At 31.9% G+C, this 27,864-nt stretch overlaps 2 protein-coding genes across 2 annotated transcripts in view; one reads left to right on the top strand and one right to left on the bottom strand.

Annotated features, from left to right (window-relative positions):
• Positions 1-87: 87 nt before the first annotated feature.
• On the top strand, positions 88-5,376 carry LOC127711166 (mitochondrial import inner membrane translocase subunit Tim10-B-like). Its single transcript, XM_052217117.1, has 2 exons — positions 88-242; positions 3,872-5,376. Exons 1-2 carry the CDS (start codon positions 160-162, stop codon positions 4,077-4,079), a joined length of 291 nt encoding a protein of 96 aa, XP_052073077.1. The 5' UTR covers positions 88-159; the 3' UTR covers positions 4,080-5,376.
• Positions 5,377-13,780: 8,404 nt separating this feature from the next.
• Positions 13,781-27,864, bottom strand: part of LOC127710813 (uncharacterized) — a 32,804-nt gene continuing 18,720 nt past the window's right edge. Inside the window, exons 11-13 of the mRNA XM_052216775.1 lie at positions 23,825-23,877; positions 22,260-22,485; positions 13,781-14,167 (exon numbers count right to left, since the gene is read on the bottom strand). Coding sequence (XP_052072735.1) covers positions 14,139-14,167; positions 22,260-22,485; positions 23,825-23,877 — 308 coding nt within the window. The 3' untranslated portion in view covers positions 13,781-14,138. The remainder of the gene's footprint in view (positions 14,168-22,259; positions 22,486-23,824; positions 23,878-27,864) is intronic.

Here is a 27,864-nt window from a genome sequence, read left to right on the forward strand (position 1 = left end):
TTGCGATTGGCTAATTGTTTTAAGACGACGGTTTTTATTTGTTGGTGTAAGAGGCAAGTCATCGCCATATATTCTACTTCCGGTTTATCCGGCTACCTGCACGTGGAAACCCACTAACTTTATTGCAACATTTTTTAATTTAAAATATTCACATTTACAATGGCAACGCCTTCTTTAAATGAAGCCCAGTTGAAGCTGGTATCGGATTTAGAATTAGAAATGATGGCAGATATGTACAACAGGTGAAATGATTGATAAAAAATTTAATATGATTTGTAACCAAAATTTGACCTTTGCCATGTTTGTATACCTTTATACCTTTATCTTCGGGTGCTTAAAATAAGCCAAAGGCTTCTGCTGACCCCTCATCTTGGATTGTCGTAATGCAATTTCTCCTCTCATAATAATCGCATAATACTATATTTATATATACAGTCAGGGGTACTACTTGTACAAGTAATTTTTATTTACTTGAAGAAGTAATTATAATATACTTATATAAGTAAATTTGTAGGATACTTATACAAGTGTATTTTATTTACTTGTATAAGTAAATTATTTTTTGGCCTAGTTATGTCCCTTAGACATTCAGATTTTTTTACTTATACAAGTAAAAAAGTCATCCTATTTTCTTTTCTTGAATTCTTAGAACTTCTTTGCTATAACAGAATTTTGAATTGTCTGTCCTTTGCAGATATCTTTACTATTCATTTAAGTGTAATTTCATGGACAATGAAAATCTCATTTGTCTGTTATCTTTAGAACACTGCTCATTTACAAGCCCCCAAGGAGCAATTTTTGAAGGCCTTGCGCAAATACTTAAGATCTTTGCTCAATCAGTTTCTTTGTTGAATTAATGAGATGAAACATTGAACTCTTATCAAAAATTATGAGCTAACCTGAGAAAAATTGTTAAAGGCATGATTTTACATCTCAAAACTGAGAATTTTTGTGGGATTGTAAAAAAAATTTACTTAAACAAGTAAATTTTTTAGAAAATTAAGGGGAGATTATTCAAACAATATAATTAACTTGTATAAGTATATTTTATTTACTTCTTCAACAGTCAGGGGTGCTACGTAAACAAGTGATTTCATCATCACTTATTTCAGTGATTTGATAAATTCAGTTATCACCTATTTAAGTGATTTTAGTGTTTTCTTTGATCTTCAAATGCTAATTTCATTGATTTTCCATATTTTCACAATCTTTTCTATAATTTTCCTACATAAATCAATTATCCCTTTTTCTTTGTATATTAATTTCACCAGTGCGCTTGGGCAGTAAGTTAGTGTGCTAAAGCTTTTAAAAGTACCCTTGGGAATTTTTCTGTAATCAAAAATTCATTAACTACTCTTACTATCAGACAAAGATCAACAATAATAGGTAACCTGATTGGTTTTCTTTAGAGTTAGAATGATCTACTTCAAGGTTATGACCTGATCTACAAACTATTCCAGTTTTTGCATATTTTAAAAAAACTGTAAAAGTGTCAGGCTTATCAAGCAAAAGACAATTTCTGCATATACATAGTTGTTTTTTCAATGGAATTGTTGTCTTTTTACCAATAAAAAAAACAAGCTTGTGGGAAAAATATCAAGAAAATGTTATAAACACTTATTAAAGTGATTACATTTTAACTTCTAAAATTACTTGTTTCAGTGATTTTAAAAAGTCTGTGAGAAAATTTTTAATATTTCACAGCCAAAATCACTCGAGGGAGTGATTCTGAAATCACTTGTTTAAGTAGTACCCCTGACTGTTCAAGTAAATAAAGATTACTTGTACAAGTAGTACCCCTGACTGATATATTATACTTATAAAAATAGAACTTATTTAGGTGTGCACAGCTTAACAATTAACATGAACATATAAATTTATACGGGTTCCAATTCTCGCCATTTAAAGCCGACTTAAAATTATTCAAAGTGTTTGCCATCACTGTTTAATCTGACAGGTTATTCCACTGATCCACTACTCTAATTGAAAAAGTATTTAGTGTATGTGTCGTCTTACACTGTTTCTTAAAGAGTTTTAATGAGTGACCTCTTAGTATTATAAGATGGTGCTAAAAAAAAAAGGCTCATCGAGTTTGTATCATCTATACCATGCAACGCTTTATATACTTGTATCATATCATTTCTATCCCTACGATATTCCAAGGTTGGCAATCCCAATGAGCGTAATCTATCTTCACAACTTAAATGATTTATATTCTTTACGAGTTTAGTACTGTCAGAGACATGTATTAGAGCACCATACATCATTCCAAATTTTTGGTGGGGTGTGTGTTGCTCAGTCTTCAGTTTTCTATCTTGTATTTTGTATACTGTCAAAACATGACTGTTGTTTGTCTTTTCATTGGTTTTTGTATTTTGCCATGGACTAGTCCAAATAATTATGGAGTCAAATCAGCACCTATAGAAAAAGTCAAATCGGCACCTGGTTAAATCGGCATCTGGTCAATTCAGCATCTGATAGTATTTGATATAATATATTTCATGTGTATATAAATAATTCTAAATATGTATAAAATGATCTTTCAATTTTTTATTATTTGAAAAAATTTTGGGGTTGGATTTTATTTTATTCATTACATCGTTAACAATCATCACATGTTATTAATTGTTTGAAGTTTTCTCAACATTTAAGACTGATGTATTGATTAGTTTTCTTTTCAACTAATTAATTAATAACATTTATCAATTAAATAATTAACATGTTTGTTGTTTTAACGCTATACAGGTAGTTATTGATGTTTTTTTCTTCAAAAACTTAAATAAAAAACAATGAAAGTTGTTGAATAAGGAATACTAGTGTAAAGAGTGAATGAGTCACATGTTTTATACTATTGTACGAGACAAACGACTTAAATCGTATGACTTTTAACAGGTCTTTGATTCACAACGTCCCTTCATTATATTATTTCACAGAAGCTTTGAAGTCCGACTTTTATAGCTGATTAAAAAGATGTTTTATGTGTTATCCCAGACAAAGGGCATCAATACATGCTATACAAGACCATGTATCTTCTACCAGTCAATGTTAGCAACAATACAGATTAAACAACACAAATTCTAAGGTGAAATCAAGCCATTACCCAAGCTGTTGTTTAATCATGAGAAAATTAGAAGCAAATAAGGTAGTATTTCAGGAAAGTTTAAACAGCATTAAACCAACAATCATGCAAAATGCTCAACTGGTTAAAACATGCATAACAAATATCAAATACCTTGAATACACAGTTGAACGAAAAATATACATACAGAACCCCAACCCCCCCAAAAAAATGTTAGTAAGTCAATATTTCTGGACAACCCTTATTTATTTTAATCTTTTTGCTTAAAATACTGAAAAAAGATATATATTCAACATGGGTGCCGATTTGACCAGGTGCCGCTTTAACCAGGTGCCGATCTGACTAGTATTCATACCTATGAGGTTGTGAAAGGCTATTTTGATTTTTTTCTGTGACGCCTCTCGTAGGAAGGCGTCACAGAAAAAAAAATTAAAATAGCCTTTCAAGACGTCATAATTATTTGGACTAGCCATGTACTTACAGAGTTGAATATTCTTTTGGTCATGTTGGTATAAATAATAAAACACCTCTCTTTTTTTTTATCATGTTAATATATTTTTTTAATATCATTGACATTGTATAATTAATTTGTAAGTTTAATCAATCTACACGTTTAATTAAGCATTGTTAAGTGATCAAGAAATTGATGTTCATCATAAGTGATGAAACCAGCATTAATTTAAAAAAAATCATTTGATATAGTCCAATTATACTTTAATTTGTTCATGTTGCATAACCCCAATATTATAAATTTACAATAATAAATATACATATATATTTACTGTGTTTTAGAATGACCACTGCCTGTCAGAAGAAATGTGTACCACCAAAGTATAATGAAGCAGATCTATCTAAAGGTGAATCAGTGTGTTTAGACAGATGTGTATCCAAATATTTAGAAATGCATGATAATATAGGAAAGAAATTGACATCTATGTCACAACAAGACGAAGCTACTGTCAAGAAACTTCAGGAACAAATGCAGGGCCAAAAACCTTAACATAGACCGTTTTAATAGTTGTGATATTACAATTAAAGTATTTATACAATGAAGAAATGAACAAGAGAACACCAGGAGAAAGTGTTATCAGTGCAAGGAATAGCAGGCCATTGATAAAAGTTGAATTGACTCGCTGTCATCAGCTGATCTTGTGTTATAGTTTGCAAAGGTGGCGTTTGGTTAACTGGACATTCAGTTGACAATTGTTTTTAAAAAATTCACTAGACAATCAATATTAAATTTATTATATTACTAAAAATTCTAAAATTTTATTACTACAGTCACAACATTTTTCTAGTAAAATCTCTGGTTGAAATTTTCACTGATTTTGACCATGAAACCTGTGTTGTTAGCGAATTGAAAATTACTGTCAGATGAGACATTGTCACTTTCTCAGTTTATTAAATATTAGTCTTTTAACATTAGAGCGTGACTAATCCAGTATGTAAATGATGCTATAGATTGTACAAGGCATAGCACTACATGTACTAAAAGATGCATATAAAATGTATCTGAGACATTATGTAAACCATGTTAATAAGTAAGCCAATATTATTAACTTAAATGTAAACATAAACATTTTTATAGCCCTCTCTCCCCCGAAAAAAAACCCAACTAAAAACTAAATTGTTTGCAACATATTAGGACATTACATGTTATTAAAAATTTCCTTTTCAAAAACAAAATTATGCATTTTCAAAATTTGTAACCTCTACTGTCATGACTGTACCAAGTTTGGTAGTTGGTACATGTATTTTCAGTGATCATTGTGTCCTTCAAATATTCTGCTGAATGTATTTTGCTCAACAACCTTTCTTTTATCTGATACTTTAATTTCTTTAATAACTAATGTCATTGTGCACTTGTATGTATTTTTAAGTCTTCTTGCATATTTTTTCAGTTTTCTTCTGGATTAATAGTATAAATATCTTTAACTTGATTTATTCAGTTTCATAATAACTGTTGTAGATCACATTTATTTATTTCAAAACTGAATGGGTATTGATCATGTTGATTGACAAAATGATTGATGTGATTTTTTTCAAAATTTCAACAATCCTGTACTATGACTCAAACAATTTTCAATGGTCTCTATTGTTTGATAACATGTATATTGTGATTGAAATAATGTTTTATATATCAAGATGTGTTGTAACTTGATCATGAGTAAATATTTTTTAAATTTATATTTTGAATTTAGTTCTTTTTGTATCAGAACACAATGTTGAAGTTAACCACATCATGCAGTTTTTGTTTTCATTAATGTCATGTGTTCAATAAATTTTGTCTACAGGTACATTTTTCATGAGTCATTGCTTATAATATACTTGTACATCCCACTCAGATAGCATTGAATATTTTAAATTAAGAAAAACGTAAAGAAATTGTCACAACATTCCCTTGTATAGTTCTCCTCGCTCAACTTTCTGACTTATCTCCCTTGTGATATTGTATATTACTATATACCATCTGAACTTTGCTTTGCGCTTGCATTTTAAACTTGAAAAAGTATACAATTTCTGCACAGCATGGCATACATGTATAAGGTATGAGAATTAGACCAATTTGGTGGCAAAAATCTTAATTAGAAAAATAAGAAGATGTGGTATGATTGCCAATGAGACAACTCTCCACCAGAGAACAAATGACATCGAAGTTAACAACTATAGTTGACTGTTCACAAACCGGCCTTAAACAATGAGCAAAACCCATACCACATTGTGAGTTATAAAAGTTCCTGAATTGACAACTGTAAAATAATTCAAACGAGAAAACTAATGGGCTGATTTATGTATAAAATAATGAACAAAAAACAAATATCATCAGACCAGAACAAAATTCTAACTTGATCTATATATCTTGTTATGATAAAACAATACATGTAATATCAAATCAATATCTTCAAGCACAAAGAAAAAAGTGTGGAAAACTGATTTGCCGGAATGATGGATGGACAGACACAAGACAGACAGATGAATGGAGTGCAAACCTAAAGTACCCTTTAACTTGACTTCGTCAGTAGGGAACTAATAAGGAGATGTGGTATGGTTGCCAATGAGACAATAATTCACCAGAAAACAAAATGCAAGGATGTAAACGACTAAAGGGCCATCTGTAGCCTTCAACAATGAGCAAAGCCTAAACTGTGTAGTAATATATGCTTAGAGGCTCCATCATGACAAAATGTAAACCCATTCAAAAGAGAAAACTAATGGCCATGATTTATGCTTTAAAAAAACAATAACCATTATAATTGTGGCAGACAGCTAACTGACTTATCCAAAAATTATGTCAAATTGGGGTGACATGTCTCCTGTGATACTGTAAACTACAGTTGAAAAAATGTAAGAAGACAAGATCAGGCAACACCATGGTCAAAAATATGTATTGTGTTTAACATAAGTCCATAACACACTACCCAGAAAAATACAGATTGAGCAAAACAAACCTCATCATAAGCCAGGGGGTTAGGTAAGGTGCTCCTGATTAGGAAGCTGTTTAGGTTTCACTAGCGGCACATGGTATTGGATCTTGTTCTTCTGAAGGGCAAACAGTTCTTATTTCATTTTTGGCACCTGTCCTGTTACTGTAAGATGAACAAGAAAAGGAGGATGGGATTGTGGCTACTGGGCAAAATTAGATTAAACTTGGTTGCAATCTGAATCACTCTTACATGTAGGGTTTCCTTGTGTCTTCTTGACCTGATATTAAGTTTATAATTGTAATAAAATGCTCCGCAGGGCGCAGCTTGATACGACCGCAGAGGTCGAACCCTGAACAGTTGGGGCAAGTATGGACACAACATTCAAGCTTGATACAGCTCTGAATTTGGATTGTGATTAAATATTTGACACAGCATAGGTTTCTGACACAGAATGAATGTGGTCTAAGAACTTAAAAATTTTAAATTGGACATTCACCTATTATGGTCCAATATCCAAAATCTAAATACATGGTTAGATTCAGCATATCAAAGAACCCCAAGAATTCAATTTTTGATGAAATCAAACAAAGTTTAATTTTGGACCCTTTTGACCTCAATGTGGACAAAGTTGATAATGGGGCCCAAAAATCAAAAATCTAAATACATAGTTAGATTCAGCATATCAAAGAACCCCATATATTCAATTTTTGTTGAAATCAAACAAAGTTTAATTTTGGACCCCGATTTGGACCAACTTGAAAACTGGGCCCATAATCAAAAATCTAAATACATGTTTAGATTCAGCATATCAAAGAACCCTAAGAATTCAATTTTTGTTAAAATCAAACTAAGTTTAATTTTGGACTCTTTGGACCTTAATGTAGACCAATTTGAAAACGGAACCAAAAATTAAGAATCTAAATACACGGTTAGATTCGGCATATCAAAGAACCCCAATAATTCAATTTTTGATGAAATCAAACAAAGTTTAATTTTGGACCCTTTGGACCTCAATGTGGACCAATTTAAAAACGGGGCCCAAAATCAAAAACTTAATACACGGTTAGAATCAGCATATTAAAGAACCCCAAGAATTCAAGAATAAAACCCCATTGAAATTGGTCAAGAAATGAGCAATTTATACTGTGCAATTGAATATTTCTTGCTATTGCGCAATACTGTACAATTGACAGTTTCTTGCTATTGCGCAATATTGTGCTATTTGATATTTCTTGCTATTGCACAATACTGTGCAATTGAAGATTTCTTGCTATTGCGCAATACTGTGCAATTGAAGATTTCTTGCTATTGTGCAATACTGTGCAATTGAAAATTTCTTGCTATTGCACAATACTTATTATATAATAATTTACACATCATGTTTGGTGTGTATTTCCTACCATCTTAGGCCCGAGAACACAGTTATTTCGTAGTGCATTTCTTTTAGACAATAAAGTCAAATTAAAAAAATCGCACCTGCTCTATCTCAAAAAGATTTTTACAGTGTAGTGTATTACTATTGGGACAAATAATATCAAAATTATAGAAAAGTCTACCAGCTCTAACTCAAAATATTGACAATTCTATGTTAAGGGGGTCTAAAATTCAGTTTGACAGCTTCAGACATACTAATTTTTGACCTTTTTAAACTGGACCTAATCACTACTTAACATAAAGATTCAGCACCCAAATTTTTTTAACATGTAATTTCATCCCCTTACTTAATATTTCATGCATTAAATATAAAGAAATAAATTTGGAAAGTGTATGAAAAAAATTTGCAAGTTATACACTGTCCACACTAGGGACTATATTTGTAGACAACGAAAATCGAAGGACGATAACTGTGTCCTCGGACCTAATAGTATAGAAAGACTTGACCAATTCTAATTAAACTTTGCATGACCTAAGCTTAGGCAATTATAAGATAGTTTGCCAAGTTTCAAGGCCATAGGATATATATTATAGAAACTATGGCAATTTTAATATTGAAATTTGAATGTTTAATTTTGACGTTTAAATCAAATAATTTCAACTATCAAGATTTGGGCTTAAAAAATTTAAATATTGCAAAAATTTGCTTTTGAAATGCTCTTAAATATAATATATTAAGTATTAAAAGCAACTGACTACTCATTTGGTTTATCAGATTTGTTACAATTATTCAAAAGTCAAATTTATATGAGCCTGTGCCTGAAAATAGAGATTTTCGAATTAAGGGGAGCCTTACATAAACATGCATTTTTTTTCAACCAATTTGAAGTTTTTGAAGTTTTTTACCATATATTATTCTTTCATATATATTAAATGTACTTTAAATGGAAAGAAAAATTACAAAAAGCATACCAAATGAGTATAAAATGATCTTAGGCTATGTAAGACTGAACATTATTTAGTGTCAATTTAGGCCGTAGCACATATTTACATATAAAAATGCATACAGAAGCTATAAGAAATGGAAATTTGTTACTTTTTGCTCATTTCTATGCTAAGATGTCATGATACAAGAAGTCTAATTGCAAAAGGACTTTTGCATTCAACTTTTTTTGCAGACAGTATGGTCTGATGCACAGTTTTTTCACTTTTCAATGGGAAACTTGCATGTAGTTTTAGTCTCAACTGGCATATATTTGAACCACATACTATCCTACAGAAGAAAATAAAGGCAGTATATGAAATGGATAAGGTGCACAGATCATTGTCAAGTGCTTTTTTTACAGATTTAGTGAAATTTTTATGATGGACAACACATTCTATGTACAAAGCTCTTCACATTGAACATACATTAAACAGGCCGTTCTACCAGGGCCTAAATACAACACATTTTGCACATTTTTTCTGTGATAATCTACTTTTCTCTATATTCAGAGTTCACAAATGGTTAATAGAATTTGAATTAATCATAGAAACACAAATATCAAAGCATAAAAAGCTGTCAGATAGAAAGTCAGCATGCCTCTTAGGCTTAAAATGGAAACTGCTTCAAAATGCTTATTTTAGCCGTATAATGTCAAAATGGTACATTTTAACAGAATTTCTTTCAAATAAAGATGTAAATCCTTTACTTTTATTGAGTTTGACAAATTGAAACCAGCAAACCATTCAGGGACGTTGCCAAAGTACAGAATCTACATTTCCTGAATTCATCTCTTAGGCCCGAGAACACAGTTATTTCGTAGTGCATTTCTTTTAGACAATAAAGTCAAATTAAAAAAATCGCACCTGCTCTATCTCAAAAAGATTTTTACAGTGTAGTGTACTACTATTGGGACAAATAATATCAAAATTATAGAAAAGTCTACCAGCTCTAACTCAAAATATTGACAATTCTATGTTAAGGGGGTCTAAAATTCAGTTTGACAGCTTCAGACATTCTAATTTTTGACCTTTTTAAACTGGACCTAATCACTACTTAACATAAAGATTCAGCACCCAAATTTTTTTAACATGTAATTTCATCCCCTTACTTAATATTTCATGCATTAAATATAAAGAAATAAATTTGGAAAGTGTATGAAAAAAATTTGCAAGTCATACACTGTCCACACTAGGGACTATATTTGTAGACAACGAAAATCGAAGGACGATAACTGTGTCCTCGGACCACCATATCATTATTATTTGCTTTTAAAAATAAAACAGAAATAACCAACTTAAAATGGAAAATTTTAAAAGAAAAAAAAAAGGTAAAAAAGAAAAAAAAGGAACCCCCCCCCCCCAAATTTTTCGAACCCCCTTATGATTCATCACCCCCAAACTCAATCCCAGCCTTCCCCATGTGGTATGGTACCTTGCAGTACAATTTCAGAGAGATCCATACACTTGGACACAAGTTATTGTCTGGAAACTAGAAAAATGCTTATTTTTGGCCCCTTATTCCTAAACGTTTTGGGCAATTACCCCCAAACTCAATTCCAGCTTTCCCTTTGTGATATGAAACCTTGTAGTACAATTTCAGAAAGATCCATACACTTACACACAAGTTATTATCATGAAACTAGAAAAATGCTTGTTTTTTGCCCCTTTTTTGGCCCCTAATTCCTAATATTTTGAGGCAATTACCCCCAAAATCAATCCCAGCATTCCCTGTGTGATATGGAACCTTGTGGTACAATTTCAGAGAGATCCTGAACACAAGCTATTGTCTGGAAACTAGAAAAATGCTTATTTTTGGCCCCTTATTCCTAAACGTTTTGGGCAATTAACCCCAAACTCAATTCCAGCTTTCCCTTTGTGATATGGAACCTTGTAGTACAATTTCAGAAAGATCCATACACTTACACACAATTTATTGTCATGAAACTAGAAAAATGCTTGTTTTTTACCCCTTTTTTGGCCCCTAATTCCTAATATTTTGAGGCAATTACCCCCAAAATCAATCCCAGCATTCCCTGTGTGATATGGAATCTTGTGGTACAATGTCAGAGAGAATCATACACTTACACACACAAGTTATTGTCTGGAAGTTACAAAAATGCTCATTTTTGGCCCCTTTTTGGCCCCTAATTCCTTAACTGTTGGTACCATAACCCCCAAAATCAATCCCAACCTTCCTTTTGTGGTATTGAACCTTATGGTAAAATTTCATAGAGATCCATTCTCTTAAACTAAAGTTAGAGTGCGAAAACCAATGTGTCTTCGGACGACGACGACGACAACGTCATACCAATATACGATCGCAAAAATTTTTTGCGGTCGTATAAAAATAAGTTTCTTCATGGTGGACCTACTTTGTACCTAATTATGAAAATTTGATTATTTTATTAGAAAAAGCAATATTTTCTTATTTTCAGCCTTCTTTGTAGACAATGAGCTGATAATAGCTTGATCATTGAACAGTGGTTGATTGCAGATCACATTCAAAAAGAGGGACAGTCAAACTCACAGATCGAAAACAAACTGACAACGCCATGGCCAAAAATAAAAAGACAAATAATAGTACAGATGACACAACATAGAAAACTAAAGACTAAGCAACACGAACCCCACCAAAAACTGGGAGTGATCTCAGGTGCTCCGGAAGGGTAAGCAGATCCTGCTCCACATGTGGCACCCGTCGTGTTGCTTATGTTATTACAAATGCAGTAAATAGTCTAATTTGGTAGGTCACATTCGTGAACGGGGAAGGGTATTGTAGTTAAGACATAAGGAACATATCCGATATCAGCTGTGAAACGGTTATTCCATAACGGTCAACCAACTCGTGATGGCGCTGTAAAATTTACGAAGGGATGATTTCAACTTCACCATTTGGAACTCTTGGTTTAATAGCTTCCTTGTGAGCAGCATCCTCTTTTCAAAGTGTGTTCTGACTGACCTTGGTCTAATTGTGTCCATACAACTCAGAAAACATCACTTAAATAAGTTTTCAGCCTTCTGTAGTAATACTCGGGGCTCTAAGGTTTAAGATATGAGAATTAGACCAATTTGGTGGCAAAAATCTTAATTATAAAACTAAGAAGATGTGGCATGATTGCCAATGAGACAACTCTCCACCAGAGAACAAATGATATAGAAGTTAACAACTATAGTTCACAAACCGGCCTTCAACAATGAGCAAAACCCATACCACATTGTCAGTTATAAAAGTTCCTGAATTGACAACTGTAAAATAATTCAAACATGAAAACTTATGGCCTGATTTATGTTCAAAATAATGAACAAATAAATTGCTTTGACGACCGCAGAGGTCCAACCCTGAACAGTTGGGGCAAAAATGGACACAATATTCGCGCTTGATACAGGTCTGAATTTGGATTGTAATTAAATATTTGACACATAAAAGGTTTCTGACACAGAATAAATGTAGTCAAAGAACTTAGAATTGGTTATATGATTTGAATTTATAATCAATGTATTGCTTTGTGCAATACACTTTGCTGGTGCGAATTGACCCCCTCCCCCCACAAAAAAAAAAATAAAAAAATGTACCCCCCCTTTTTTTTTTTTGCTTTTGTGCAATACACTATGCTGTTGCGTATTACATCTCCCCCCCCCCCCCTCCCCCACACACACACACGCACACACACACTTTTATTTTGCAAAAAAATGAAGAATTTTTCTTTTTAATTTCTGAAATCTGAAATGAGAAAAAATTAAAAAATTGACCCCCCCCCCCCCCCACAATTTCTTTTTACTGCCCCCCCCTTCCCTTTTCCCCCAAAAAAATTCTTTCCACTTAAGATGTGGTCATAATCTCAATTCAAATTTCCAATGGAGTTTGCAACCATAATTACCCATTTAAATTTACCATAGTGCTATCTTAATCTATTTTATAATAGAATTTAAAATATGGTGTCAAATCTTTCATATGGATTTTTTTGTAAAAAAAAAAAGATGCAACATTTGCAGATATTTTTACTGGTCATCCTTTATAAATATGAATTTCTTTAAACATAATTTAAAAGCAGTGTAAGGGAGGTAATCAAAACGTTGTATTTGGATTACCTCCCTTACACTGCTTTTAAATTGTCTTAATTGTTCATTAACCACTACTTTATACATAATTTAAAAGCAGTGTAAGGGAGGTAATTCAAATGATGTATTTGAATTACCTCCCTTACACTGCTTTAAATTATGATTTGTACTAAAGTATTTGTCCATTAACCAGGACACCCTTGTTTTCCCCCTTTTTTGCCCCTAATTTCTAAACGGTTTGAGCCATAACCCCCCAAAGCAAATCCTAACCATCCCTTTGTGATATGGAACCTTGTGGTACAATGTCAGAGAGATCCATACACTAACACACAAGTTATGACTGGAAGTTACAAAAATGCTTATTTTTGGCCCCTCATTCCTTAACTGTTGGTACCATAAACCCCAAAATCAATCCCAACCTTCCTTTTGTGGTATTGAACCTTATGGTAAAATTTCATAGAGATCCATTCACTTAAACTTAAGTCATTGTGCGAAAACCAATGTGTCATCAGACGACGCCAACGTCATACCAATATACGACCGCAAAAATCTTTTGGGGTCGTATGAAAACAAATATGATATACAGCAACAAATGACCATCACTGAAATACAGGCTCCTCGGACTTTGGACAGGAACATATAGAATGTGGCGGGGTTTAACTAGTTTAAAGGCACCAACCCTCCCTTAACCTGGGATAGTGGTGTAACAGTACAACATAAGAATCTTTCTAAAATGGGCAGCATTAGGATATGTAAAATTCCATTGACTTTTTCACATCAACACCTGTCGGTGAAGGACATTTTATGTACTTAAGTGTCCTTGTAAAGACACTTATGAATAATTAATAAAAACACAGAATACAAAAAATATCTAAATTTTGCAGATACATTTATAAACTAAAAACATAACATGCTCATGATAAATAAAAACATAAATATCACAGTCCAATATGAAATAATGACATGATTTTGTCTCAGATCATTTGTATAACAGTATTATAAAGTCGGTTTAAAATTGTACTCTTGCAATACGTTCATGGCAGTCGCAATAGTCACCAATGTATACATATCATAATATTTAGCTAAATTTTATAGTTTTCAATTTCCTGATTTTACCAAAACAGTACTGACTGCAAAATATATCTGTAACCATAGAATGAAACGCTTTTGTTCCATTATATTCTTTGAAAGTTTTCAACTGTTATCTTCATCTACTGTCAGCTTGTATTCTGTGGAATTTCATTACCTAAAAATAAACATTATATATACTGATTTTATTGAATAACAAACAGATTAATAGTAGGGTGCCCAATGTCCAAAAAGTCCGCTAGTTAACGAGTTTAAGTTAACGGATAACACACGCTAATTTTAATTGCAAATTATAGGAAATCATTATATTTTACAATCATGATTGTCATCGTAAGTTCCCATGGACACAATTTTCTAAATTTCGGGTTTTTACAAGGTGCTCCCAGATACCGTATTGTACAGGGAATATTTAACATGGAAAATAAAATGGTTGGTGGTTAAAATAGTACTTACAATATAGTTTACATATTAAATATATCATATAACATTAGCGGAAAGTATTTAAATGATTTTGTGTGCCAATTTTCATGTGTGAGATAAAAGTCGTTTGAAGAAATGAGCAATTAAAAACATAAGTTAAGTCAATTTTTTTACATTGATTAAACACGGATATCTCGTGCCATTATTCATTTTTGTAGCTTACACTATTAGGTCATTAACAAGGACAGTGTTCACTCAATACATTTCTCATTTTTGCTTGTTTTGTGGTTGCTTTAATTATTTGTTTTGAATTAAGCCAGCTAACTTTGTACATTGTTATATTCTTCGGAGGAATATGTTTTGTGTCTGTTTTTCAAAACTTTCAACTTTTATTGACTAGATATTTTTGTTATTATGGTAATTAATTAGAATCAAATCGGTCAGTTTCGTTTCACACCCGGAATATGGCACATCAATACTATGTTACGGTCTTGCATGATGTTTTTCGGCCTAAATCTTCCACGGTGTGAACAAAAATGTGTTTGTGTCTACCTTTTGTACTATAGATTATACTCTAGCAGACACAACTTCAATAATTTCAAAGATGAATTGGCAATTGGATTGTATGAGCTAACCACTGAAGCCAATTTGACCTACACATGCTACATTTGCCAAGCATACATGTTCAATCTATCTACCATGTTTCAAATTGGAATGATTTTTTTTTATGATAATAATACAATTAAAATAAGATCGATTGTTTAACATTATGGGATCAGCTATAAAAGGCCCCGACATGACAACTTGTTAAACAATCCAAAAAAACACAAAAAAACTCAACAGACAGCGACCAACTACAACCACTAAATTGCGCGGTTTAGCGGTTTTCACTTGTACACATTTATATCCTCAACTATCCTGCATTTAATGTTGGAGAGTACTGTAAATTCAGAAATTATTGCGAAGTTTTTATTATTGCGAAAAATGCGACAGAGCTGTAAACGCAATAATTTAAACTCGCATTTTGAAATATTTTATATGAATTAAACAGGATTTTTCTCAAAATCGTAAAAATTAAAATCGCATTTAAGTCTAAAATGACAAAATCGCAAAAATAAATGCACGCAATAATTTCTGAATTTACAGTATTCATTTTCATCCTGTTTTGCGCAAAGTAATTTATTTTCAGTTCATACAAACCAAGTTATTCATTTTCAAAATCCTCTTCCCCTCCCCCTTTCGAATTCAAATGGTCCTCCCCTTACCAAAAGCTAATGAAAGGACGTTATCAATAGTCAAAGAAAATTATAATCATAAACATGATAAACATCATACCTGTAAAAACTAGGATTCTACTGGTACAGCATGTTTTACTAACTGACTGAATTATGTTGAAAGTCTTAGAGAAAATGATAATACATTCTTTATATGCCTGTCCCTAGTCAGGATCAAGCAGGTATTTGAGTGGTTGTTGTTGGTAGATGTCTGTTATATCTATTTTTGTTATATTTTTTTTTATAAATTAGGCCGTTAGTTTTCTCAAATGGATTGTTTCAAATTTTTTCATATCAGGCCTTTTATAGCTGACCTTAGGGTATGGGTTTATCTCATTGTCGTACGGTTGCCTATACTTGCTTACTTCCACATCTCCTTATTTTTATGTTATACAGCAGCAAGTTTTACTTCAAATTAACATTATCAATGTTCCATATAAATGAGGTATGGTCAGTTAAACTCTGCCACAAAGAGATGTACACCTTGCTAACATTCCATACACCAAATATAATTTTGACCCATTTATTAGTAACCAAACATTAAGTTATCCTGATAAGTGAGACATTCACATGACGAAAAAAAGCTATACAGCATTTTAGCAGTCACTTAACAATGAAAATTAGGTCAAGTACAATGATTATAAGACCGACGGAAACTTCTATGTACAAAGTATGATTCATCCAATTCCTATGCCATCTACAATATGAAACTATACTAATTGTTTATGGTGTTGCCGCCACCACCATTAGATTGTATTCGGTATGCCCTGCATTCTGCATCGAATGTGATTTAAAAAAGATCAACTGAAATTATCTCTCTAACATAAACCTGGTCGTTGGGCTTCCAACTTAACAGTAGACAATGAAACGTAATAGCTACTACTAGCTTCGGCAATTTTTCTATGTTGTTTTAATGTTTAAAATTCTGATCTATATTAACACACGTACTCGTATATATAAGCACATAAATCTGATGTTCAATAGTTGTCGTTTGTTGATGTGGTTCATAAGTGTTTCTCGTTTCTCGTTTTTAATTGTGACTTGGATGAGAGAGTTGTCTCATTGGCACTCATACCACATCTTCTTATATCTACATAAAGAAATCAGAGATCTATATTTGGATTATATTGATGTTGTTTACAAGTGTTTGCAAAATACATTGATGCTGTACATAGCCCTTTTTGTAGATTATCTGTAACTTCACGTTTATGTAGGCCAATGGATGCACAATAAGTTATATACAGTACACTTGTGATGATATAAGTGTGTAAGATGAAGTAATTAACCTGTTTCTATTTGTCATTTTGTTTTCATAACTTCAACAGAAACCCTCCCCCTTTTTCACCATTTGCATTTATTTTTTTTCTATATAAACTCAGACCTTCTAATTCAAATCACTCTGAGTCAATATTACACCAGTTTTGGAATTAAATACAATTTGATGTGCTTCCACACTCACCAAAAGAAAATTGGATATTTACCACCAGAAAATCATTACGAACACCTTCTACCAAAAGACAAGAAAATAACATTTTGGGAGAGCAACTTATTAATGTTAATATCTAAATAAAATGCTTCGCTGGGCGCAGCTTGATACGACCGCAGAGGTCGAACCCTGAACAGTTGGGGCAAGTATGGACACAACATTCAAGCTTGATACAGCTCTGAATTTGGATTGTAATTAAATATTTGACACAGCATAGGTTTCTGACACAGAAAGAATGTGGTCTAAGAACTTCAATTTTTTTAATTTACCTATTATGGTCCAATGTCCAAAATCAAAATACATGGTTAGATTCAGCATATTAAAGAACCCCATATATTCAATTTTTGTTGAAATCAAACAAAGTTTAATTTTGGACCCCAACTTGGACAAACTTGAAAACTGGTCCCATAATCAAAAATCTACACACATATTTAGATTCAGCATATCAAAGTACCCCAAGAATTCAATTTTTGTTAAAATCAAACTAAGTTTAATTTTGGACCTTTTGGACCTTAATGTAGACCAATTAAAAAAACAGGACCCAAAATTAAAAATCTAAAAACACGGTTAGATTTGGCATATCAAAGAACCCCAATAATTCAATTTTTGATGAAATCAAACAAAGTTTAATTTTGGATCCTTTTGACCTCAATATGAACCAATTTGATAGTGGGCCCACAAATAAAAAATCTAAATACATGGTAAGAATCAGCATATCAAAGAACCTCATATATTCAATTTTTGTTGAAATCAAACAAAGTTTAATTTTGGACCCCAATTTGGACCAACTTGAAAACTGGGCCAAAAATCTAAAATCTAAATACATGTTTAGATTCAGCATATCAAAGAACCCCATATATTCAATTTTTGTTGAAATCAAACAAAGTTTAATTTTGGACCCCAACTTGGACCAACTTGAAAACTGGTCCCATAATCAAAAATCTAACACATGTTTAGATTCAGCATATCAAAGAACCTCAAAAATTCAATTTTTGTTAAAATCAAACTAAGTTTAATTTTGGACCCTTTGGACCTTAATGTAGACCAATTCAAAAAACGGGACCCAAAATTAAAAATCTAAATACACGGTTAGATTTGGCATATCAAAGAACCCCAATAATTAAATTTTTGATGAAATCAAACAAAGTTTAATTTTGGACCCTTTTGACCTCAATATGAACCAATTTGATAGCGGGCCCACAAATAAAAAATCTAAATACATGCTAAGATTCAGCATATCAAAGAACCCCATATATTCAATTTTTGTTGAAATCAAACAAAGTTTAATTTTGGACCCCAATTTGGACCAACTTGAAAACTGGGCCAAAAATCTAAAATCTAAATACATGTTTAGATTCAGCATATCAAAGAACCCCATATATTCAATTTTTGTTAAAATCAAACAAAGTTTAATTTTGGACCGTTTGGACCTTAATGTAGACCAATTTAAAAAACGGGACCCAAAATTAAAAATCTAAATACACGGTTAGATTTGGCATATCAAAGAACCCCAATAATTCAATTTTTAATGAAATCAAACAAAGTTTAATTTTGGACCCTTTTGACCTCAATATGAACCAATTTGATAGCGGGGTCCACAAATAAAAAATCTAAATACATGGTTAGATGCAGCATATCAAAGAACCCCATATATTCAATTTTTGTTGAAATCAAACAAAGTTTAATTTTGGACCCCAATTTGGACCAACTTGAAAACTGGGCCAAAAATCAAAAATCTAAATACATGTTTAGATTCAGCATATCAAAGAACCCCATATATTCAATTTTTGTTAAAATCAAACAAAGTTTAATTTTAGACCCTTTGGACCTTAATGTAGACCAATTTGAAAACTGGACCCAAAATTAAAAATCTAAATAAATGTGGTCAAAGATTTTACAAATCTAATGTGCCATACTGGTCTTCCTTTATAAATATGCATTTCTTTAAACATAATTTAAAAGCAGTGTAAGGGAAGTAACCAAAACGTTGTATTCTGATTACCTCCCTTACACAGTTTTAAATTATCTTAATTGTTTATTAACCATTACTTTATACATAATTTAAAAGCAGTGTAAGGGAGATAATTTCAATGATGTATTTGATTTATCTCCCTTACACTGCTTTAAATTATGTTTTGTACTATTAATGAGGACAACCTTGTTTTTCCCCCTTTTTTGCCCCTAATTCTTAAACGGTTTGAGCAATAACCCCCCAAAGCAAATCCTAACCATCCCTTTGTGGTATGGAAACTTGTAGTATAATTTCAGAGAGATCCATACACCGTTCCACAGTTATTGTCTGGAATCTAGAAAATGCTTATTTTTGGCCCCTTTTTGGCCCCTAATTCCTTAACTGTTGGTACCATAACCCCCAAAATCAATCCCCACCTTCCTTTTGTGGTATTGAACCTTATGGTTAAATTTCATAGAGATCCATTCACTTAAACTAAAGTAAGAGTGCGAAAACAAATGCGTCTTCGATCGACGACGCCAGACGACGACGCCTCCGGACGACGACGACAAGGACAACAACGACGACGACGACGATGACGACGCCAACGTCATACCAATATACGACCACAAAAATTTTTTTGCGGTCGTATAAAAACTTCTTAAGAAATCACTAGTATCGAATCTTGTGTAAAAAGTCTGAATTTGGAAATTTTAATAGGTCAAGATCACTGTTATTTAATAGCTGAATGAAAACTGTAAATGTGCACCCTATAAGTACAAATGTCAATCTTGAACCATATTTGGGAACAGAAACATCAAATTAGTCCTAGATGTAGATACTCTAGTTATAATACTTTGAATTATTCGAATTTATTTTGCTATAAATGCATTTATGATGGGACAACCAGCTGTCTAAACGTGACTCTGCTTTTTCCTTGAAATTTTAACTTTGACCTTTGACCTAAATTTTATAAAATTGTGACCACTGTAGACAAGTACGACATCAATATTTTGATAAGGCTTGTTCTCCTCTTTCCAATGATATAAAATACAGCTGTGTGTTATTCCGTTAACCCAAATCGATCAAATTCGTTGATTGGGCACCCTACTATAAATCTAATAACAGTTTAAAGGAAATGTCTTGTTGTTTAAGTATGTGTATTTTTTTTTTTTACAATACCCTAATAATATAAAAGAACAGAGTTCAAATTTCCCCTCCATTGCTCATATTTTATCTATCCAAAGTACAAGGGCAAAAACTAAAAAAAGTACCTTTTTTGGTTCTTTAAGACATTTTATTGATATCTTAAGAGATGTTGCTTCAGAGCAAATGCAATGTGATTTCAATTATAATTTATATTTCCAAGGAGCATACATTTGTAACTTGTTAACAATATTTGATCAGAACTTATTTTCGCAAGTGTCAAAGACATTGCTAATATAAACCTAAAGTATAAATTTCATAAAAATCTGGCAAGAATTGATTCATACGGCAATTTTTCCATATAGTTAATATTTCCAAGGAGCAAACCTCTATTAAAGATTAATATTGATCGCCACTGATTTTTGAACTCCTCCAAGACATTGCTGATATAAACCTATGATATAAGCTTCATCAAAATCTTGGAAAAATTGAACACATGAGAGCTCTAACGATGCAATTTTCCATAACATTAATGTTTCCAAGGGGCATAACTCTTTCAAAAGTAATTGATTAGCACTGATTTTTGAACTGTCCAAGACATTGCTGATCAGGACTGATTTTCAAACTCCTCCAAGACATTGCTAATATAAACCTATGATATAAGTTTCATAAAATTCTGGCAAGAATTGTACACATGAGAGTCCTTACGATGCAATTTTCCATAAAATAAATGTGTCCAAGGGGAATTACTTTTTTTCAAATAATTGATATGCACTGATTTTCGAACTCATCCAAGACATTGCTGATATAACCCTATTTTATAATTTCAAAAAAATCTGGCAAGAATTTTACATGTGAGAGCACTAACAAGACTCGACGGCAGGTCACACAGACGAACACCTGGTATTTCCATGTCCCCTGCAACATGTTATGCAGGGGACCAAAAAAAAACCCACTATCTCATGTTATGTTTGTAGGGCAAAGCCTCATTCTCTCTCTTTTCATTACGTAACTTCCATATAAACAATGTATAGTTTTACCAAAACATTTGCATATTCATTATGTTCAAGGATTGTTTAGAAATTCCATTTGAATCTGATGTTGTGCAACTAACAGCAACTGAGAGAGCATGTTTTCAAAAAAATAAGTACGTATAATTTCCATTGTGATTAAAAAATAATGGAAGAAGATCACAGGTGAATACCAGATTCTTATATCTGTTATAAGGACAGACAGGCAAGTCTATAGTACATGTAGTTTTCACTTCTGTAAGGACTTGTTATTTGAGATTACAAATAAACTCCAACTTTATTACTAACTTAATCTTCTTCTACATGAGGCCACATCTGAACTCTAGGCTATCAATTAAGTTATCTCCCCTTCAATTTAATGTTTATCAGATATAGTAATACTATCATTTGGTCTTAGCATAACAAATAAGAACAGCAGCTACCAATCATCGTCAAAGGTACCATTCACCCCAGACACAAAACTTAGGTACTGGCATATATTATTCAAATGATACACTTTGATTTTCAATCTCCAGTTTATAAAAAAAAATCTTTTCTAAAATTATGGTTGCCATGACCTTCAATCAAAGCTGATCTTAGATGATAAGGACTGTTTTGTTTTGAACGTTTTGGTTGATGCTGTTAAATGCTTTACTCATTTGGCTTCCAAATGAAAATAATTGACCTCTACCATTCAAGATGACGGTTGTTCCAGAAAAACGTTTTGTACGCAATTTTTGTTTTATTTCGAAACCTGATGTTTACTTTTGTTTTAAGATATCTAATGATTTTAAAGGCAAGGATTTAAAACAATTATAACTATAATAAACGCCTTTTCTTTTTATTGAATAGAAATGAAAGGGGAGATTACCCTTTATAATGGTAATGGTACATTTAACCAATTTTTCTTGAAACACTATGACCATCAGTTGTATGTTAAACAATTATCAAAAGTAACATACCTATTGAATCGTCCCCTTTTGTTTGATCTGTTGGAGTGTATTTTCCTGCTTTAATCATCTTGACCATGTGGTTGTAATAAAAGTTCAAAGGGTCATGTAAGTTGAGAAAGGTTAGCTTTGGATTGTTTCCTTGTTTTGATTTGATCATAATTTCCATCTGTATACCATTAGCAGCTACAAATTTTGCTGTTTTTTCAATTGCTAAATGTTGCTCCTGTGTATCTGGCTATAAAAAAAATATAATTTGTTATGAATCTTAATTATAAAAGAATTGTAGAATTTAATATCATATAGTACAATCGTAGAATTTGTTATGAATTATATATACCAATCATAGAATTTGTTATGAATTATATATACCAATCATAGAATGTGTTATGAATTATATATACCGATCATAGAATGTGTTATGAATTATATATACCAATCATAGAATTTGTAATGAGTTATATATACCAATCATAGAATTTGTTATGAGTTATATATACCAATCATAGAATTTGTTATGAATTATATATACCAATCATAGAATTTGTTATGAGTTATATATACCAATCAATAGAATTTGTAATGAATTATATATACCAATCGTAGAATTTGTTATGAATTATATATACCAATCGTAGAACTTGTTATGAAATATATATACCAATCATAGAACTTGTTATGAATTATATATACCAATCGTAGAATTTGTTATGAATTATATATACCAATCGTAGAATTTGTTATGAATTATATACACCAATCGTAGAATTTGTTATGAATTATATACACCAATCGTAGAATTTGTTATGAATTATATACATCAATCGTAGAACTTGTTATGAATTATATACACCAATCGTAGAAATTGTTATGAATTATATATACCAAACGTAGAACTTGTTATGAGTTATATATACCAATCGTAGAACTTGTTATGAGTTATATATACCAATCGTTATATATACCAATCATAGAACTTGTTATGAGTTATATAGACCAATCATAGAATTTGTTATGAGTTTTATGAATTGAACAGAACAATTGTAGAATTTATTATGAATCTTATAGTACAACTGTTATTAAACTGAATATACTTTGCGGTTACTTACAGAACAAATTAATAATTCCCATTAATGAATATGTACCCCATTCTTAAGTACTTTTAGCTAGACACCAATAGCTTCAATTGTGCCTTTTGAGGCAGAACTTAACTTCAATATATTAAAATGTAGTTTATAGTGTAGTGAATATTGAATGATTTTATGTTCTGTAAACTCTTTTTTATGTGTGAAAACGTCAGTAATTTGAACTGTGAATTAAATACTGTGGATTTATTACTATATTCATTGGGTACCAATTTTTGTTAATTTCAATGGTATAGCTTAGCCACAAATTTAAGAGTTCTCCATTACTCATAGGCCTGTATGCAAAACTTTGGCAAAACTGCAACAATCAAGTATTTCCAAAAAGCATACAGTTTTCTTCAATCCACTAAAACTGGTACCCAAGAAAATAATCAAATCCGTAGTTACTCTCCATTTAATTCCAATTGATTAAGTTACCAACTGTATACTTACCACCTCCATACCCTGTGGAATGTGTAGATCTTCTGGTACTGTAAATCTTCCTCCTGATACACAGAAAACATAAAATGTTACAAAAATAAAACACAAACGGAATATCAAAACAAATAAAAGAACAGAGTTCCAATACACCCCACGCTGCACATAATTAATCTTTCCAAGATACAAGGAAGGACACCTGGTATTTCCATGTCTCCTGCAAAGCGTTACACGGGGGACAACAAACCAGTTGCCATAGACCAATTTTATCAGTGACAGTTTTATTATCTTAACCTGACATTTTGATGGCCATTGACTAACAGTCTGACTACCTTTCACTAAGAGTTTGACTACCTTTCACTAAGAGTTTGACTACCTTTAACTAAGAGTTTGACTACCTTTCACTAAGAGTTTGACTACCTTTCACTGACAGTTTGACTACCTTTCACTGACAGTTTGACTACCTTTCACTGACAGTTTGATTTCTTTAACTTACATTTTGATTACAGTCCACTCACAGTTTGATTACATTTCACTGACAGTTTGATTTCCTTTCACTGAATGTTTTTTTATATGTGTGACTCACAGTTTTATTTCCCTTGGCTGACAATTTAATCACCTTTTACTATTTTTTTCATAACCTTTTACTGAGTTTTATGACCTTTCACTAACATGATAACCTTTTACTGACAGTTTAACTATCAATCACTGTTAATTACCCTTACCTAACATTTTGATGGCCATTGACTAACAGTTTGACTTACTTTTCAATATCAGTTTGATTCACTGATAGTTTGATTTCTTTAACCAATGTTTTGATAACTGTTTGATTACACTTAACTATTCAGAAGCCCATTCAGAAACTACAATGTACTATGAGCACAAGGGTTTCTAACCCATTCAAGAACCCGGAGGTTAGGGATGCTTTATCATCTTTTCATGACAAATATCTCGTTGTTCCAGCAGATAAAGCCTCCTGATATTGGTATTACCATCAAAGAAAACGAAGAAAATCTTCTGTCATTATACTTGATACAAAAACTTCACAAAACTCCTTATAAAGAATGATACATAGCTGGATCATCAATATGTTTGACTAAACATCTTTCTAAAGTACTGACTACTATTCATTCTACAGTAAAAGATTGCCTTCAAAAATATTGTGATGATATATATTCAACTAGTGGTGTCAATCAGATGTAAATTATTAAAAATTCTAAAGACCTACTGGTAAATCTTAGATCACAATCTCTGTAATTTTCTCTACATTTAGACTTTTGATTTTTCTATGCTTTACACTAGTATTCCCCATGCTCAATTGAAGGATCAACTTCACCATCTCAATAAACAGAGCTTTTTCTATAAAAATGGAAATTATAGATATAAATTTCGTGTTTTAAGTTTTAATAATTCTTATTTTGTTAAGAACTAGACTGATTCTATGATCAGAAAATACACTGAAGATGATATTTTCAAAATTCTGGACTTTTTGATTGACAATATATTTGTTATGTTTGGAGGATTGATATTTCAACTGAGTTTTCCAATGGGTACTAATTGTGTACCCCTACTGGCCAATTTGTGTTTGTACTCGTATGAAGCAGAATTCATTCAGAACCTTCTAAAAGACAAAAAGAAAAACTACCTTGCAAAATTCTTTAATTTTACTTTCATGTATCTTGATGATGTCCTATCACTGAATAGCCCATATTTCAGTCAGCACTTGCATCTCATATATCCCAGTGAACTTGAAATTAAGGATACTACTGCTACTAGAATTAAGGATACTACTGCTACTAGAATTAAGGATACTACTGCTACTAGAATTAAGGATACTACTGCTACTAGAATTAAGGATACTACTGCTACTAGAATGCTTCATACCTTGTTTTTCCCTAATATTGACACAGATGGAGGACTTCACACTAAAATCTATGACAAATGGGATGATTTCAACTTCCCAATTATCAATTTGCCATTTCACAGCAGTAACATATCTCTGCCCCATCGTAAGGTATTTGCATGTCTCAATTGATATGTTATGCTTGTGCATGTTCACACTATACTGACTTCATATACAGAAGTGGGCTCCTTACACAAAAACTGCTCCAACAGAGTTATGAGGAGGAAAGATGAAAAATCAAACTCGGTAAAATTTATGGACACCATCAGGAATTGGTTGATCTATATGATGTGTCTGTGTCTAATCTTACTAATAACATTTTTACCAAGTCTTAGATTGTGGTTTACCATCTACTTCATCTGGTCTGCTCAGTACAAAACGTGACCTATTCCCAAATATGACTGTTTTGCTGAGTGTGAATTCACATTGCTATATGACGTCTTGGTATCTATACATCCAAAATTCATGTATTTAGTTATGATGTTTCGTTTGTAAGTCTGTTAGATATTGTGTATGTCTTATCGTTTGTGGTATATATTCTATATCTTCGGTACATTTCACATATGTCTTATTTGTCAGTACATGCATTTTCGAGTTACTCGTGGTCGTCTACAATGTTTTTGTTTGTTTTCAAGTGTGTTAACTGTTTGGTCTTACATCATCTTACCTTATATTACAGTTATTTTATTTTTATTTTCTATTGTATGTTAAAGTTAAGATAATAAATCAACTATTTCATTTATATGTTTAAAGCTACTATATGCAAATGACTTTTTTGTTTAAACACAGTTTTGATTGATAAGAAAAACTGACATGGTTAGAAAATACAAATAATAACACCATCACAAACACAATTCCATTTTAATATTCTTGTCATGGTTAGAAAATACATAAAATAACACCATTACAAACTCAATCCCAATTTTATATTATTGCATGTGTCTACATTTAAATAAATCTATTCTATTTTTAGAAATTTACCGGTGATAAGGGCTATTTCATTAAAATGTATGTGGGAGGGTAGGAAGGAAAGTTTAATTATTGAATGTGGGTATGCGTCTATTACTATTATGCAAAATTATCTAAATAAATGAGGAATGTGTCAATGGGACACAGATGATGCCGCCACTTGCATAAAACATTATAAAAGAACATAAATCAAGAACAGTATAAGTGACGCTATCCAAATTTGTTCCTGTTTTGAGTTTTGTGGTAATAAGCATTTTGTATAAGTTTTATAACATTTGGTTGAGGCAAAAAATTCAGCAATTTTTCCATTTGTAAAGGGCATAACTCTAGAACAGGAAAAATTGAAAACAACATGTTTAATAATTTTATGCGTCCGAAGCGCTTTTCTGGATTAACCTTCATCAGGAACGCTCAATGCCAAACATTTGAAATCCGAGGGATGTATAAGTACTGAAACAGTTGTAGAGCTATATAATATAAAAGATTATAAATAGATAAATAGAAAAGTGACTCCACCAAAATTCAAACTTGATCTATGTTTTATGGCAATAAGCATTGTGTATAAGTTTCAAAACATTTGTTTGAGGCAATTTTGGGATGTACTTACGTATGTACGGACGGACAGACAAGGGTTAAACTTAATCCCCCCCCCCCCCACTACGGCGGGAGCATAAAAATGGTTCTTGGTTGTAGGGATATTTTGAAAGTCCTTTCCTACCCTCCCACATACATTTTAATGGAATAGCCCTAATACAAATGTCACAAAAATATGTCACTTTTTGTGGCGTTGATACATTTGCGTGACACACAGTTTATACTTTGTTTGTGGTGTACTGGTGTACTGTCCTAAATTCATTGGAGGTGTCTATTGTTAATCTGTGGTTAACATGTTGTTATGTACTATTTTATTATTTTTTTATGTGTTTTTCTGTCCTGGGTGTTCTTGCGTTTACTTGTACTGTATTCCTGTAACTTAATGTTGTCATTTTTGAGGTATTTTTAACATTACCATATGAGCAGGAGGTTTGAAACCAGGTTAAACCCACCGTTTTTTCTTAAAATGTCCTGTACCAAGTCAGGAATATGGCAGTATTATTCAAATAGTGCGTTTCTATATATGTTGCCATTTGTTTTTGTTGCAATTTAGTGTTTCTGTTTTTCTGTTGTTTTCCTCTTAAAGTTG

Source organism: Mytilus californianus, unplaced genomic scaffold, assembly GCF_021869535.1.
Source record: "Mytilus californianus isolate M0D057914Y unplaced genomic scaffold, xbMytCali1.0.p SCAF_8, whole genome shotgun sequence".
Taxonomy (NCBI): domain Eukaryota; kingdom Metazoa; phylum Mollusca; class Bivalvia; order Mytilida; family Mytilidae; genus Mytilus; species Mytilus californianus.